The sequence below is a fragment of the Strongylocentrotus purpuratus genome, unplaced genomic scaffold (assembly GCF_000002235.5).
Source record: "Strongylocentrotus purpuratus isolate Spur 01 unplaced genomic scaffold, Spur_5.0 spur5_scaffold_16, whole genome shotgun sequence".
Taxonomy (NCBI): domain Eukaryota; kingdom Metazoa; phylum Echinodermata; class Echinoidea; order Camarodonta; family Strongylocentrotidae; genus Strongylocentrotus; species Strongylocentrotus purpuratus.
Genome location: NW_022145601.1, coordinates 30,030,952 through 30,048,861, shown reverse-complemented (window position 1 = coordinate 30,048,861; position 17,910 = coordinate 30,030,952). Strand labels below are relative to the sequence as shown.

Below are 17,910 nucleotides of genomic sequence, written 5' to 3'. Positions count from 1 at the left end.
TCCTTGAATCATGGAAGGGCAGGGACGCCAGTTAGAATCGAGGGCCTGAAAATCACCTAGAATGAGCTATTTTGTACCCAAAAAGCCTAAACTATGGTATGAAAATAACTTGCCAGGGCCTGAATTCAGGCTATTGCCTGAAAATTGGCATCTCGGAAGGAAGAGGGAGGTGGGGACAGAGAGAAAAAGGTAGCGAGGCTGTAAGGAGTTTGGGGGGGTAAAAGAAAACGAGAGCATAATGAGATCCAACGAATGAGGAGAACAGGGTGGATATCGTGAAGTACAGATATTAGAGAAAGAAGAAACGGTCGTGTGAATGAAAGAGATTTTTGTGTTTGCCTGCCTGATAATTCCTGCTGCAACTTTAGATACATGCAGGTTGGCTTTTGTCCGGCAGTGGAGTACCTCTGAATATTCCTTCATATGGTCACCTCTCTCTCCCTCCCTGCCATATCCTTAGCTTTTCTTTTATGTCTCTCTCTCTCACACACATACACTATCTACACCTCTTTGTCAACATCACCAGCAAGAGAATACTTGGATTCACGTCTTAAGATGTTTTTGTAGTGTTAACCCAGAAACTCTTGCAACACAACACTTTCAGTGTTTTTATATCTGGTAAAGGCAATTTGTTTTTACAAGAAACCATCTTAACATGCGAAAATTCATTATCGCATCAGTTGCGATTCAATTATGTCACAGCTTGTAACTATCAGAAATTTGAACCACTCCTGAAATTCGCAAACATACACAACCAAAAGTTTCTGGTTTTGCAGTAATGAACCCACCTCGATCTTATGCTCATCCATCAATCAAATACATATCTTCTGTAGCATCCCTTCTCTCTTTAAAGCCCCACTGCATTAGTTTGGCCATGAGGAATTAAACCACCCTGCGTGATCACTGACAGGTGGTTATCTCATCAACTCAGCTCTCAATTAACATAAGAAAAAGATGATCATGGGGCACCAACGAGCACCGCTAAGGCATTGTTTACTATATAAAGTAGCTACAAGTAGTGCAGTGGGGCTTTAAAGGAATTGAGTCACACCATTCAAGACACCATCCATCAATCACAATATATATCATCTGTAGACGTCAAGAAATAAACAGATAAAGACAAGAGGATTTGCTCAAATAAGGGTCTTGTTTTCTTGAGCTTGCAACGATCAACCATCATCCTGTGTCATCATGATGGTCTGCGTCACAAGAGAGGCGATAAGCAAAATTTAAGACTCAAGATGGTATGTTAAACTTTGATCTTAAGGACGTTTTCTTTGCTTTTTAACGAGTCTTAAAACTAACATGAATAATGCATACTGTTATTAGAAAGGTCTTTAATTCCGTGTGTTAAACTTATGCTGAGGCATTCGAGAAAAATATATGCCTGTATTAATCAGCAATACCTGCCTGCTATTCACTGACAGCGAGTTCTTCTGTTTCCTCATCAAATATTGAAAATAAATTTTTAACAAAAAAAATTACATATGCCTGTAAAATGGCTATTTCAGCATTTTTCTCTGTTTTCTACAATTCATATTTCTTTTTCATTGGAAAAACTAGAAAGAATATATAAAATATAAAATATTTTAAAAATAGTTTAATAAATTATTTCCAAAAGACAACTTTGTCAAAAAGAATTGAAAAAAGAAGAAAATGAATTGAAAGCAAAATTTTCTTTTCAAAATGTCAGCAACTGATAGTGATAGCCGCAGGTATTACATCAGGCAAATCAAACAGGTAAAGGTCATACAATGTACCTTCTAGATGTTACTTTACAAGATTTTAGATCTACTTTGGTATCTTCTTTCCTTTTTCCTTTGATTGTAAACTCCTTTCAACTAATACGAATTAATACCATAACTTGCACCTGCCTAGAATATACAGTCGACACTGCCCACAAACAAATCGAGAAGTATAGAATAACGCAACATAAAAAAGGAAAGATTTTGGTAGCTGTGCTCTTTTCCTCTTTTCTTATCTTTCCAATGTTTACTCTCCTGTACTCATTTAAAATGGTAAATTAAAAAGAGAGCCAGATTTTTATTTGGAAGGTTGCAAATCGATTGACAGATAGGTCATCAGTGTAGAGCTTTGATACAAGTGACAAAAAAACGGTCCATACGCTTGTTGAGCAATATGGTTAGTTCATGAAGGCCTTGTATATTTCACATAATGATAACAAATACTAGAAGTCAATGATGCATTGCTGCAAAGAATTTTGATAACGTGACTTTCTTTGTAGTCTGGTGCTTGGTAAAATCCAGAGACGCAATGAAGATACTTGAATTCAAGTAAAATCAAGGAAAAAGCAAAAATGATTTGTCCATGGTGTTGTAACTTGTTGCTGATGTTTGTTCTTGCATCGCTGGTGAGCAGTGTCTGTCTAACTTCGATGACTGTGCCGATGATGATTTACTAGGTGAAATGCTACAAGGCAGGGTGCAGTGCTTCTTGGTGGTTAACTCCTTCTACTCTTCAACCTTGATGCTGGCCTTGGTATCTGCTGGAGCAGATGGCTCCTCCTTGATGACCGGTCTGTCCGAGGGCTCGTTCTGCAAGAGAAGTAAAGAGGGATGATTATCTCAAGCCATGAACTTGTATCATGTACAGCATCAAGGCAAGAACAAGATATCTGAGCATTATTTTACGCAACTGTCATATTTAAATACATTTACATATCTCAAATCAGAAACACTAATGTCTCCTTCCACCAATAGCTGACTCCACAAAATAATTTTCTTGTTGAAAGGGCACAGAAGAATTTTCTACAAACCAACCCATTCTTTAAATGCAAGAAATTTAACCTGTTGCCATGATGAATAACTGCAAGTACAACACAGATAACCTACAGTAAACATGTCTTTTCAATAAACTTTCTCACTCAGTTTACATAAGGGATGCCAGTTAGCATTGATCAGAGTCCCTGAAAATCACCTAGAATGAGCTATTTTGCACACAATAAAGCCTAAACTATGGTCTGAAAAAAACTCGCCATGGCCTGAATTCAGGCTATTGCCTGAAAACTGGCATCCCTGTTACATGCACTTCTGATGTCACTCATTGCATTTTCCACTTTGATAATGAAGCAACTTACCCGGCCTCCTCCTGTCTCCCCTTGGTTCTCTCCTTGGTTCTCCCCTCCTTGGTTCTCTCCTCCTTGGTCCCCTTCCCCGTCCTTGTTGGGGCACCTTTACGATTGTTGTAGCGACGACGGTAAGGACGTCTTGGCCTCCTACGTTGTTGATCCTCGCCACCTTCCCTCTCCTCACCTCCTTCCCCGTTCTCCCTATCACCACCTTCCTCATTCTGGTCGCCACGGGACTGGGGCGGCGGTTGTTATATCTCTGGTTGGGACGGTATCGGCGACGGCGGTTGCTGTTTGACTTGTCATCGCCTTCCCTATCCTGTCGCTCGCCTTCCTCTTCATTCTGTCGAAAAATAGAATACATGAGGGGATTTTGGTGAATTCTTGAGGATTGAATCCACAGCACATTTTACTACAATCCCAAGAGCATTTAGCTTGTCCACTTTAATAGATATGCATCTCATGATATATTTATGGATAATCAAACCTTCTAACATGGTTTATACAGGCACAGCGGAGCACCCCAATTACCGTGCGATCGACTCTCGTCCAGTAAACATCATTTGCATAAAATCAACAATTGTGTACCGATCGATGCGAAAAAAGTAAACAAATTTCGAAGACAAATTCTTCATTAATGTGATGAATATCACCAATCAAAGCTACTAAATCGAGTATTTAATAAATTTGCAAGACACTCATGTGTATAAAAAGAGTTATTGATGCACAGAAAATGTGAAATTTAAGGGATAGGTTTGACGAACAAAAACGAAAAAAATGAGATACAAAATCACCGTAAAATTCACCATTTCTTTTAGAGCGAGAAAGAATTGCCTCGTATGAACAGAAAGAAAATTTAATAATCTCAATCCTTGTGAAATATCTCTTTTCATAGTTGCTTGATAGGGTCGTCTCAGAGAAAAACATACCCCAATGTCCGAATCTCATCGAACAAAAATAATCCTTCGTTGTCGCAAAATTGTTTGACCAGTCCCATACTTTCAAATGTGTGTCATGTCTGAACCTCGCGTGTGCGTTGGCTATACATGTCTTGCCAGCCGACTGCACACGTGCACGCTAATGGCTCAGCTGTTTCGATCTGGCATGCACTGGGCCTAAGACGCATGCGCAGTACATCGCTGAGATCGATGACGTCATGTTCAATGAGTTCGCTGACTACAACTTTTAAAAATGAAGCCCCATGAAAAAGAACGTTATAACCAAAAAAATACAGCGGAGAAGCGAAAATTTCGCCCATGTATGGATTTAACCCTAATGAATATTCATACCAAGTCTCTACTTCGTGCATTGCTTGATAGGGTCATCACATTATAAAGTAGACGTCGTGTTTTTCGAGGGGCGAAGCTCAAAACACATTAATATCTCGAGTTTTATTCCATGGAATTTCGTATTTATTTCACTGACATAAAATTCATAATAATTTTAGTTAGTATGGAAAGTTTCAAAGCGATATTGGCAGTAATAAAGGCGCAACGCGAATTTTAAGATTTGACATTCTAGCACACACATGTTCGGATTCACGCAGATGTCCGTTGGTTATTCAAATAGAACGGGCCGCTAATGATATGCAAATTGGGGTGCTCCGCTGTGCCTGTATAACTAACATTTCTTTCTTTTACATTCTGGAGAATAGAATTGAATGGAAAAGATTGTCAAGGTCGATGTAAGTATGCACATAATTGAAGTTCAGTGGTAAACTGAGTGTCTTGTTTACAAAAGGCACTACACAGCTCTGCATTTCCCCAGGCTAATAATCATAAAATACTGATATCCTTGAACACACTCTGGGTTTATCTGAAGGGAGCTTTATGACATATTTTACTACTCACTTGCTCCCCGTCTGGCGGTGCTCCATCCTGGCCCGGTCTTGGTCTACGTCCACCTCTATACCTTCGACGACCACCACGATAGCCTCCCCTACCTCCGTCACGGTACTGTCTCCTCCCCTCCTTGGGACCGTCGTTCTCTTCTCCTCCCTCCTTCTCGTCCGAGGGAATCTCCTCCTCATCTCCCTGCGAGTTACGGGGTCTGCGACGGCGGTAGTAGCGGGGGCGGCCGCGGTAACGGCGCTTGTCGGCCGCGTACTTGCTCCCTACTACTGGGGCACCCTCAGGACCAGTCACTCGGGCGGCTTCATTGCCCTTGGCCAGGAGACAAGAATATACAGTACTTGTCGTTATTTTTAAAGTAATTAAATAAGAATTCTCTACTCTTTGCAGTATTATTAATAAATTTTGAAATAGGAGGATGATAATTCTTTACTTGAATATGAATTCTCTGCTTTTTGCAGTACTTTTCATTACTTTTAGAGTCGGAGGATGAGAATTCTTCAAATAATAATATTCGACTTTTTTATAGTGCTTAATACATCTACATGTATGTCTCTAAGCGCTTTACAGATATACTATTACTTTTTCTTTCTTTTTTTCCAGCATCCAGTAACTTCTACACAACAATTTCTGCCTTAGTATTCACTACAAATTTCCAAAAATGTATGATTATAAGGGACAACACCAAAAATCTCTCCCCATAATATGCAACAACACTCTTTACACAGCATTGAAACATTGTCTGAAGAATGATCCTACATAGTGGTCACTAAAATGTAGTAACTTACAAGGCCAACAAAGCATCTTCATAACCATCCTGTATCATCCTGCTTGCTTAGACTTGAGGAAGTGTAATAACTTCCATTCATGTATTAAAGGGATCCGGTAACTTTGTCTTAGATCCTTTAGAAATAATCCTTGATTTAGCTCATGCTGCAATGATAATTATAAACCTTTAGGTCAGTCTGGAACTCCATGACTTTAACAAGCCAATCGCCTGTCTGATTATCAAGATATTAATGATTGGAATTACAAAGTTTGAAAACTGTTTACCGAACGGTTTTCATAACACTACAGTCCATGGGGAAAAACGAGTATGGTAAAACCGGTCACTCAAAGATTTTTACTTTTTTGAGGCACTTCTTGATCATTTTTGAAGCGCGATCTTTTTAGGGCCTCAATATTACACCATATCACAGACACTGGTAACATGTAGGACCGTGTATCTCAGATATAACATTGTTAAACGATCCCTTTAAAGCGATGTTGTCAATCCCTCACAGACCTTGAGATGAACTGTAAAAACTACCTCTGCCAAACTATAGGCCTGTCTTCATCAGCTCGAGATTGCCAAATAACCAGATATTTTAACTAACCCGATCGCAAATTATCCAGCTAATTTGCGTCTTTATCAGCCAGCAGTTGCAATTATGGAGCTGATGGAGAGGGGATTTGTAACTTCTGGCTTATTTCGAGCTGATGAAGATATACCTATTGAGAATGGTATATTCAATACCTTGGCAGGAGGGGGTCTCTAATGAAGGACGAGGCATGTTGAATTGCCTCAAAAACATTAACAAGTTGTTCAAAGCTAAGCTCTTTGGGGTTAATATTAGCATGAAATGAAAAACGGCTCCCTCACCTTGGTTCCTTCTACAACGTCAAACTCTACCACTTCTCCGTCACCAACACTGCGCTGGTACTTGCGTGGGTTGTTCCTTACAATGGCCGACTGTAAACAATTGAAAATGATTTCTTTTACTGAATATATGTATTAATAATAATAATAATAATACATTAGATTTATTAGGCGCCAAATCCACTTGACAGTCAAATGCTCAAGGCGCAGCTTGTGCAAAAGATGAAATACATGATACATATATACAAAGTACAATTGGAAAGGTACAGACATGAAAGGTAACTGTAATCAATTATAAGTCGCTTTGGAAGAGGTTGAACAAGATTCATATTATCTTCTACATGTTTGTATCATCAGCAAGGTTGTTCAACCAGTAATTAATTTAAGGTTTGGAAGCCAGATACACCAATGGGATGGTATATTAGGAACAATTATTGTAATACAGGTAAGTCTAGAATGAAGGATGCTGAATGAACATCATCTGCTGAACAAAGAGCATCTTCATTGGATGTATATGACAATATTTAATTGAAGCAGCATCGTATCACCTCTGATTCTGTGTCTCTTCTCGATGAATTTGAATGTGACGGGGGCTTGATACTGATGATAATTTTCATAATATAGGCCCATTTACTCTGAAGTGTAAATTAAAATTCATTTATAGATAAAAGTTAATGATTAATTTTCTAACCTATCCCAAGTTCATTTGCATATCATTCAATGATGATTTGTAAATTAATTTTATTGACAATTACAGTCTACGCATTGCTCACCTGATGGACGAATACATCCTCCTTGGTGTCATCTCTGTAGGCACAAAAAGAAGAGATGATGAAATTAAAAACAAGCTTTAGTGACAGGTAATCAAGCATGGTTCTGGTTTAAGCCCGAGTCATTTACCGATAATTAATCGGCAAGACTTTGTTGCCCCAACGGCAGGCCTTAAATTAATCCAAGGCCACCAAGGCCATGGCCGTGGATGCCCCTTTGATTGGCCTCAATGCCCCTCTCATTGGCCTTGGAGATTTTTTGTGCCCTTTCCAATTCTTCCTATTTGTGCTGTAATATAGGAATGTGCCCTACAGAAAAGTGGCCTTGCCCTAAAAGTATTGAAATTTAAGGCCTGCAACAGAGATCTAAAAACAATAATTATCGGCAAGACTTTGTTGCTCCTACGGAGATCTAAAAACAATTATTATCGGCAAGACTTTGTTGCCCCTACGGAGATCTAATAACAAAAATTAATGGCAAGACTTCGTTGTCCGTATTAGCAATGAAATCTTGTCAATAATTAATAATTTAGGAGTTCCATTTCGGCAATGAAGTCTCAAAAACAAAAACAAAACACATGTCACAAACTGCACAAAAATAATGGTTAAAAGGACCGAGAAATGCTTAACCTAACGGTTTTGATGAATGCGGTCGTTTAACCGTTGGTTAAACGTTTTGACTCAGGCTTGTTCTGGTTCTTAGTTTGCTCGCATAAAACCTCCAAATGCCTCCCCCCCCCCCCCCCCCCCCTCTTTCTCTCAAGCATACACACACATACACAAACACAATTTTATGATAGATTATTGTATAATTATTAAAAAGAAAAAAGTTTGAATATGTTAAGTATTGAAAGTTTTCGGATTATTGTGCATGTCCACATTTAAAGGCCCTGCATACATTACATAGATTTGTTCCTAAACCCTGATTTTCATCGTTGAAAGTAACTAGCATTAAACGAACCCATAAATTATACACAACGGCTTAATATTTCATGACTAAAGCATTTTCCCAACTTTTGAATATGCCATCTAGTATACAATAGAGATGAAGTTAAATGAAGAGTGTCTTACCGGTTGATGAACCCATAGCCATTCTTGACGTTGAACCACTTGACTGTTCCTGAAACTTTTGTGGCTGAGATAAATTTAAAAGATATGCAGAAAACGTTAATTTTCCTTGCCATTGACATGATTGATGTAGTACTAGATTAGTACTAGACTTTGGTAAAATATGAGAGATGATATTTAAAATGTGTGCAAGGATTAGACATTTATCAGTAGAGGCGCATGCACAACATGGGACCCTTTCCTATTTGGGTGACAGTCCCTACTGTCAGAATCTTTTGTCAAGACTTTTGACAAAGACTCCAACATCGATAATAGCGATTAGTATATACTGTAGTATAGGAGGCAACACCCGCAGAGTTTGCAGAATTTAGCGAACACCTGGAGCACGAGCATTTTATAGATACCGGTATACTTGAGTGTAAAATTGCACATTGCCAAAACGTACATTAACATTTCAGGTAACGAAACCCATTCATTATTGTCCATGTTCACACCCATAACATTTAATATGAAACATTAAAAAAATTGATGCAGTGCAAACCAAAGTGACAATTATGCTTCTTTCAGCTACCATCACCACTGGATGAAGAAAAAAAATTATTTCCTTGTGCCCCCACAAAAAAGCAAGGCCCCCAATGTCGCTTGGCTCCCAATATTGTAGAACTTTAGCTTAAATATTTAAGTGCATGCTCAATATGATCATCCAGTTTCAGCCTCATTTTTATACACTGGCACACCATGTACCAGGCCCCTTCTGATCGGCTATTGCTGGCTGCCATTCGCTCAACGTTATAATAGTGCGAAGAGAAAGCTTGCGATTTTCTGTTTGATCTGATACCAAACTCATGATATTCCAGTAGATTCTTCTATTTTGTACAATTTTGTCAGCATCATTAAAAGAAGGTTAATTTACGTAATTTTAAGACTTTCAGAAGATTGAAAAATTCTTATTTTTGTCATATTTAAGGTACAAACTTGCGACTTGTTCTGAAATGTTTGTTGATTTTCTATTGTATCAGCATCAGCATACTGAAGTGTCAGGTGATCCTGTAGAAACTTCTGGTTGTTTCATCGAGTGGTGATTTGTTCTAAACTGAAATATTTTTGCTTGCATGGTGGGTGGACGCACATATTTAATTTTAAGGACGCATTTGGTGCTGAGAGAACCAGTGCTTGTCCAATCTAATCTCAAAAGAAGTGAGTAATGATGCGGAGATGACAGTATAGAAAGACTATTCCAGGATTCTACTAGTACTACTCTCTGACTGAAGCTGTTTCTTTTTAGGGCCATGCTTCTTTGTTTTATACAGCTTCTGGTGGTGTCCTCTTGTAGCTTCATGAGGTGCAGATGTGAAGAAGGTTGTGGGATCGGAGTTTACGAGGCCGTTCATCAGCTTGTAGACCTCTATCATGTTGCCTCTTATCCTTCTGTACTGCAGTGGATACATTCTGAGGTTTTTAAGTCTGTCTTGAAGTTGATAGGATAGGTGACGGATCTCAGGAATTAACTTTGTTGCTCTTCTTTGCACCTTGTGACCTTCTCAACTTTCATTGCTTCAGTCTTACCTGTATGCTTAGTGTGCGTCAGGTAGACTAGACCTATGTGTGAAGTGCGTCACCTGTATAATGCATGACATGTCACTTGACAATTGTTGGTCAGTGTGTTTGGTACGGTTTTGTTTTGGCGTTGCCATTGTGCTCTCTGCTGAAGCGGACCATCTCTCACTTAAATTCGGAGCCACTCGAGTGCTTCGGCCAATGGGAGAGTATATTAACTGACTGTATGAAGGGGTGACCAAAGTTCGCGGACATTTTAGAACATATTACAAAATGTGATATTCGAACTACGATTTCTCATATTCTTCACAAATTTATTGATTTCAATTATAACCAAAGGGACGGCGAAGTTTTTAACTACAGATTAGTTCAACTAGAAAATTTTATCGTCGAAGGATTTCGGAGATATCGTGATCTAAAAATTCGATGTCCGATCGTTCGTGCGCGCTGCATCTAAAAAAGTCATAAAAACAACGAGACCTAACTTCACGCACGGGGGTTTACAGTTGATTTAGAGTAAAGGAGCCCGTAATCGGCCAGCTCCCGTTTTCGGCCGATTGGTTGGATACAAGGTAAAATCACTCTAAAATACATCGCATAATAGCATAACACATATCCCACACATACCATACCATGCCAGTGTCACTGAAGAACCACATTTGCAATGGAAAATATATCCTAAAATATCACATTTTAGCGATGTAATCGCCGGTCCCGCTACCCAAATCTGAAAAATCGAGTATCTTACGCGTGTCTGTAAGAAATATGGGTACCATAAAATGAGCTTTATTTCAAGTATTTTTCAGATTTAAAGCCCGATTTTGTGCTAGTCGCAAGCTCAAAAGTATGTCATCGCATGTATTAAATCAATGCAGCCGCACACCGCGACGCACACACGATATCTCTATCTAATTCAGATTCCAACTTCCGATCACTGCTGTGCCCGTCTTCGGCCAGGCGAGCACCAGGGAGCTCCGGCGTGGGATACCTGCTCCGCCCGCTTGTGCTGTACATCAGCGCGGAAACGCACGGCGCGCGCGAGCGCTTCCTATTGACTTTGTACATGCGGGCGTAAACTGAAACGCTCGGCCGATAACGGGCTCCAAAACAGTGAAAATTGAAATGGATATTGTCATGGCAATTCGTGATTTTTTCCTGGGATTCTTTTTTTGTGTAAATAATAATAATATTTGCTTCATGATTTGAACAAGAAATGATAATAAATAGGAAGTAAAGAGTCCTAAAAATAGGATTTTGTCTTAAGTGGCCGAAAACGGGCTACTTTACTCTATCAAAAAGTGTGATCCATCAAAAATAAGGTAATATCATAATTTGCAAGGCAAGATATCATACAATCAGTTTATACCACTCTTTACTTACAATTTTGAGGAAATCTGCTCTCAAATTGAAGATTTTCAAACCCTTATCGGTAAGTTGATCATTTTTCGGAACGGACGCAAAATATTGCAAAATTTGCCGATCTTTTGTCAATATTTTCACAATTTCGTACCCAATTCCAAAGAAAATTACACTTCTGGGTAATTTTATGTTCCTCTTTCCATTGGTGATATCAGATTTTCGTAATCTTACTGATTTTTTGAGATAGCGAACTTAGGTCACGCGCGAACTTTGGTCACACCACCATACACATCAGTCTAGTGTACAGGGCTCAGTGAGGAAAGTTCTCTGTGCTCCTTCGCCGGGTCACTAAAAAATATTCCATCAAATTTCAAACACCCCCTGTTAAAAATTCTGTGTAGATCTAGACTCTACGCAACTGTCAATAGGTCTATCAAACTGTCTTGAGTTCAAAATCATGCATCATCAACTTTTATTTCCAACTAAATTTCTATTTTTCAATATTAATTTTATTATCAACATTTGGCAGAAGGAAGAAGGAATTTGGAACTGAATATGGAGGATTAAGCCTGCGTTCAGAACTTCTCATAGGAATATCATATGAAATTGTAAGTAGACTCTAGAGTCATAAGTAAAATCAAAACACGCGACGTGGCGCATGCCATAGCTAGCCTTGGTCTGCCATCGCATTTCTGTTTGCCACGCACGCACAAGGTCTAAAAATGTGGGCGTGCAAAATACACGCGGGTCCTTTCACGCATGTCCCATGTGCATGCTTTATAATCGCGGTCCCGTGCGTTGTTACGTGCCAACTGCGGCACTCCGAATGAGCAAACCTAAATGTAACTCATTTTTTAACCAGCTTCCCGTTCATGAAAAATGGCCAAACTTCATCAACATACCCAAAACGATCTTCTCCGGAGCCTCAATGGTCTGGGGCTGTTCTTCTTGGCCCTCGGACATCTTCCTGGATGATGTTTTTCTCAGGTGGAAAAAAATTCCGACTCGTTCGCACAATGGTCTTCTTTGTGCTGATTAGATACCGGAAGAACATCCGAAAACCAAACCTGAGATACGAAAGGCATTATGGGAAGCAAAAATGACACGCCCGATCATTCCTCTGCTTTTGTTTTCCTCGTCTTTCTATAGCCCTTCTTAATTCCTTTCAAAAGCATTCTCTTTCTCAATGTTTCATTTCCCTTTCTTTCTTTTCTTTTCTTTTCCTTTCCTTTCCTTTCCTTTCCTTTCCTTTCCTTTCCTTTCCTTTCCTTTCCTTTCCTTTCCTAATTAGTTCCTTTCCTTTCCTTTCCTTTCCTTTCCTTTCCTTTCCTTTCCTTTCCTTTCCTTCCCTTCCCTTCCCTTTTCTTTCCTTTCCTTCACTTTCTTCCTTCATCCTAATTTCCTTTCCTTTCCTTTCCTTTCCTTTCCTTTCCTTTCCTTTCCTTTCCTTCCCTCCCCTTTTCTTTCCTTTCCTTCACTTTCTTCCTTCATCCTAATTTCCTTTCCTTTCCTTTCCTTTCCTTATCTCTCCTTTCCTAATTCCCCCTTCCCCCTTTCCGTATCTTTTTTCTTTATTCCTTTAATTTTCTTTTCCTTTCCTTTCCTTTCATTTCCATTCAATTTCCTTTCCTTTCCTTTCCTTTTGTTTTGATAGAAGCAGGAAAATGAGAAAGTCAGTAAAAGTTTGAGCGAAAGCGTTTAGACATTGTGTATAAATACATTTTTTTAAATGTTTAGTCCCCTCCCCTTTGCCGTCTACTACATGAAAGATACAAGAAATTCAATCATACATTATTTTGATTAATCCCAAATAAAATTATTGCAAATATATTTTTATACAAAAGAACAATTATATAACGGTTTATGAAACGTTCAGTAAGGTGCGAATTGGATAGGAGCTCGCAAAATCTAGTGCACGTTGCCATTTTGTGTTTCACTGATGACAACTTTAAAAATACATAAATTCCCTATTTTCAATCGGATATTGCACAAAATTTTACTCATTTTGTTTCTCTCATTTTCTGATTTTATTGAAACCAAGGGTGGCCTCTCTTTTAATAGAAGTTGACCTCCGTGGAAACAAAAAATATATAAATCGTCAAACAATAGACCTTCAGTCATGTTTTGTAGTTTGAAATTTGCATTGTTGAAGGCACACTGGCAGATCAAAGACCGAGGTTACTATTCATGCTCATCTACCGAGAAGTCCATTCCAAATAAAGAAGTCAATTGACCAGTTCACGGTTAGCCTCATACATGTCCAAAATGACCCCGAATATCCACATATCTGAAAAATGAAGAAGTCCCACTTTGTAGGCTACATTTTGAAATATGATCACTACTATAGGCCTACAGTAATTGTGTTTCCCCTTTAAGTTCCAAAGAATACCACAATTTCTTGGGGGGGGGGGGGGAGGGGCCCAAGTTTGAAATTATGCGAGCCAAATATTGGTACGCAGGCGCGTACGCAGGGTTTTTTTTTAATGTGTATGCTTTGTGTATGTTTTTTGGGAACCCCCCCCCCCCCCCTTTTGAGTTTTTTTTTATTCAGTGACTGGCTGAGTCATTGCGATATTTTTGGGGACCCCCCCCCCAAAAAAAAAAAAAAAAAATATATATCCTCTTACCCCTCCCCCCCCCCCCCCCCCGCTTTTTCAGCGGCTGGCTTAGTTGTTGCGAAATTTTTGGCCCGATTTTTACCCCCCCCCCCCCCTTGAAAAAATCCTGCGTACGCCACTGTTGGTACGTATATGGTGACACCAGCAGTGGCGAAATGAGTAAAAAGGTTTGGGGGTATGGTATGGTATGGTATATTTTATTTATTCACGGTTAAACAAAAATAATAATAATAATAATTTGTGCCCGCATTCAGCAAAAGCTGTTTTCAGCGAGGCCATGATTACATAAAATTCGAATAGAATATAAAACAATGAAAATACAATTTACAAACAAATATGCAAGTTATAATAAATGAACATATTTACAGACATTTAAGTACAAATTGAATCATAGTGAATCAAAAGGTAGACAAAAAAAATCCGCATCACCCCCACTCTTACATGCAGCACCGCTGAACGTTTCTCTAAGTAGGTGGCGAGTGATATAATATTGTACGATCAGGTAGAGCATAGCGTAAATTGGCGTGGGTATAGGGGCGAAGCCCCGGCGGATGTCAAGGGGCAGAGCCACCAGTAGCTCAGGGGTTTTATACATTAAATTACCGTCAGATGAACATATTTTGATACCTTTTTTGTGGCAGGACACAAATTAGCATGGGGTCTAGGGGGTGGAGCCACCGGCAGCTCAGGGGTTTGGGGCAATAAATTACGGTCAGAAGAGCATATTTTGATACTTTATTTGTGACACTGGCAGGACACAAATTGATGTGGGGTCCACGGGACAGAGCTCCCAGAAGCTCAGAGGTTTTATACATTTAATTATCGTAAGATTAGCCTATTTTGATATCTTATTTGTGACACTGGCAGGTCACGAATCGGCGTGGGGTCCAGGGGGCAATGCCCCCGGAAGCTTAAGGGTTTCGGGCAATAAATTTCGGTCAGATGAGCATATTTTGATACCTTATTTTTGACACTGGCAGGGCACAAAATTGGCACAGGGTCCAGGAGGCAATGCCCCCGTAAGCTCAGGGGTTCGGGCAATAAAGTACAGTCAGAATAATTATTTTTATACCTTATTTGTGACACTGGCAGGACACAAATTAGTGTGGGGCTCCAGAGGCTGAGCCCCGGAGGCTCAGGGGTTTTAGGCAATAGATTACCGTCAGATGAGCATCCAGGGGCCCGCCTTAAGACTATTGGTTCGGTTCAGGGGCAGAGCCACCAGAAGTCAAGGGGTTTTTAGCATTTAATTACGGTCAGATGAGCAAAAAAAGTATGACTAACTAATGATTGAGGAAAAATCTCGGAAAATAATGTCATTTCAGCATCATTTTAAAATCACCGGTATCAAATTAGAAATAAACCACGTCTGAATTATATTTAGGGGCATCAGTACGCCAGTTGCCCCCCCCCCCTCCCGATCTACACCTTGACCTTGTTGGCGGGAAAAATCGCAACTGATCTCCCCTTCCTTTCTTCTTTCTCTTTTTTTTCCTTTCACTTTCTCTCCTCTTTTCCTTTCCCTTCCCTTCCTTCTCTCTGTTTTAGGTTTGCTGGGGGAGCCAAGGGCCTTTCGGCCCCACCCCGATCCACACGTTGTTGGCGGGATTAATTGCAACTGTTCTCCCCTTCTTTTCTCTTTTTGTTTTCCCTTTTAGCTCTCAAATTTCCATTTCCCTTCCTCCTCCCCTTTTTGAGGGGGGGGGGGGGTGCAAGGCCTTCTCTCCCCCCCCCCCCCCCCATGGATCCGCGCCTGGAATACTACCACCTGTGTATCATGGAGTGCACTGATTGTGCATGAAATGAATAATGACATAACTTTCATGACCACGCGCATCCGATATTTTGTGTATTTCACAATATTTGGTCTGCAATGACCTTTATCCCCGGCCCCCCCACTCAGAGGTCGAAATGACCGCATGCGTGTTGCCAAAATGTCCGGTAAAGGGGTACTTTTCGTGCGACAAAGTCCGGCCCGAGAATTGTAAAAAAAGGGGTGTATTTGACTTTTCACCCGGAGATTTCTTTAAAAAGGGGGTGTTTTTCTTTTTTTCTATCATCTCTTTGGACTCCTGAGAAATTATTCCGAAATTTAGGGGGGTACATTGAGCATTTTTCCTGATTTAGGGGGGTCTCCAAAGCAGGAAAAGCCCGTGAAAAGCCCGCGAAAGGGGGGTTCGGAAATGTTGGCAGTCCTCAGATAGGGGGTGCTTTCAAAAAGAGGGTACGAGCATATGCGTACCCTAAATAATACTGAGTGGGGGGGGGGGGGGGGGGCCGGGCCTTTATCTGCTCATGCTGCAGACTGTAACTATGAACGTGCTTATTATTATGAGGGTAATAAGTGAAATAGCTATCTTGAATTTACTAGGGGCCTATAGCAATAACAAAAAGACACCCCCCAAAAAGTTCTTCATGACTGTGATAAACTATGACACAATAGAGGAAAATCAGTCTTTCAACTAAGTTTAACTTCTGTGATAGAAGGGCAACGTAGTCGATGTGTCTTCATTGAATCTACCACCAGCCTATAGTATAATAGAAAGCCATCATGGCAAAACGATTTTTTTATTTGGGACAAAGTATTAAGAAAGTAATGGATTTTGCAAAGTTTCGGCAGGGAATTTCAAAGTTCGTCAAATCAGTCACATTTGAGGCCTATCCCCAAGCGCGTACGCAGCGGGGGGGGGGGGGGGGGGGGGTTGAAACCCCCCTCAATTTGTTTGTACGTGTGTGATTTTTGATGACCCCCCCCCCTCAAAAAAAAAACTTTTTAATTATTTTTTAACCAAAGGGTGACCCCTAAAAAAATGACCTTACCCCCCCCCCCCTGAGTCGTTGAGAAATTGTTTGGACAAAAAGAAAACATGTGCTCTTGCCCCCCCCCCCCCCGCTTATTCAGCGGCTGGCTGAGACGTTGCGAATTTTTCGGCCCGATTTAAAAATGTTAACCCCCCCCCCCCTTGAAAAAATCCTGCGTACGTCAATGTCTATCCCCATGCATTTAGGATAATCTAAATTTACAAAATAAAAAGGGATAGAAGAATGAACTGGTAGGTCAGTGCAAATTTTCCACAGAGGCGTTTGTTTCCGCTCCGGCATTTACTTTCAGTTATTCTCCTATTACGCCACTTGAACAAAACAACAATTAAAAACGAAAAAAAAAATCAACGAAACAAAGAAAGCACAAACACAGAATAAAACTATAAAAAAAATAAACATCAAACAAAACAATAGAAACCAAAACAAAACAGAGCATAACAAAACAAAGTAAAACAAAAATATACAAAACAGATTTAGAAAATCGCCAAGCGATGTCGCATGGGCCGTCCAGCGCGTAGCCAGGATTTTATTTTAGGGGGGCGGTAGTGAGCACGCGAAGCGTGCGAATCACTTACAGAGCGCGCGTAGCACGCTCCCTGGGGGGAGGATACGTGCAGGAAGGGGGGAGTTCCCCCCCTCCCGCGCAAAGCGCGAAAGCTTTGAGGTTTCATCAAATTATAAGAGAAAGAAGACGACCGTTCTCGACTCTTAATCCTTATCAAAATTCAGTTTCTGTTGACGTTTCAAGTTCTACAGAATTTGATGTTGGCTGTAAAAAGGACATAGTAGGCCTATCTTTATAGCTTTTCTCCAAATTTATGTGTTGCTCTACGCTGAAGACAATGGCAGAATCTGCTGAAGATTTGCAATCTGCCTTATTTGCTGTATATCAGTATTGAGCTTTGGAAATTATCGGTTAATGCAATTAAAACTAAACTTTTGTTTTCTCCCGACGGACTCAGTCCGGTGGAAAGTTCGTAAATAGGCTAGACTAAATTTACTTTTGGTGTTAATAAGATAGTTGATGAATTATACATTGATATTGGCAATACGTACCTTTAATTATAATGGCGTGGCAGCATTTTTATATTTGTATTTGAATTCAACACCCCCCAAAAACTTCATGAATTTACAAATT

General features: G+C 40.0%; 1 protein-coding gene and 1 further gene across 3 annotated transcripts; one reads left to right on the top strand and one right to left on the bottom strand.

Annotated features, from left to right (window-relative positions):
* Positions 1–1,128: 1,128 nt before the first annotated feature.
* LOC580680 (Y-box factor homolog) lies at positions 1,129–12,376 on the bottom strand. Of its 2 annotated transcripts, none has more exons than XM_030987248.1 (7): positions 12,234–12,376; positions 8,419–8,482; positions 7,351–7,384; positions 6,581–6,670; positions 4,939–5,256; positions 3,098–3,431; positions 1,129–2,555 (listed from the first exon to the last, which is right to left on the bottom strand). In XM_030987248.1, exons 1-7 carry the CDS (start codon positions 12,292–12,294, stop codon positions 2,479–2,481), a joined length of 978 nt encoding a protein of 325 aa, XP_030843108.1. In that variant the 5' UTR covers positions 12,295–12,376; the 3' UTR covers positions 1,129–2,478. The 2 variants fall into 2 exon arrangements, with proteins under 2 accessions (XP_030843108.1, XP_030843109.1); XM_030987249.1 differs by having other exon boundaries at positions 4,939–5,250.
* On the top strand, positions 1,140–2,292 carry LOC373457 (speract protein; the record flags this gene model as incomplete). Its single annotated transcript, NM_214606.1, is given in 2 exon segments — positions 1,140–1,278; positions 1,438–2,292. The product of NM_214606.1 is annotated as a speract protein (mRNA).
* Positions 12,377–17,910: the final 5,534 nt, after the last annotated feature.

What these genes read in the sequence shown, in the direction of transcription:
- LOC580680 (XM_030987248.1), bottom strand. Translation starts at nt 12,294, where the DNA reads ATGTCCGAGGGCCAAGAAGAACAGCCCCAGACCATTGAGGCTCCGGAG. An exon ending in TCCGGAGAAGATCGTTTTGG is followed by an intron (nt 8,483 to 12,233) that starts GTATGTTGATGA and finishes AATTTATCTCAG; the next exon opens with CCACAAAAGTTTCAGGAACA. An exon ending in CACCGCCAGACGGGGAGCAA is followed by an intron (nt 3,432 to 4,938) that starts GTGAGTAGTAAA and finishes ATTTTTCGACAG; the next exon opens with AATGAAGAGGAAGGCGAGCG.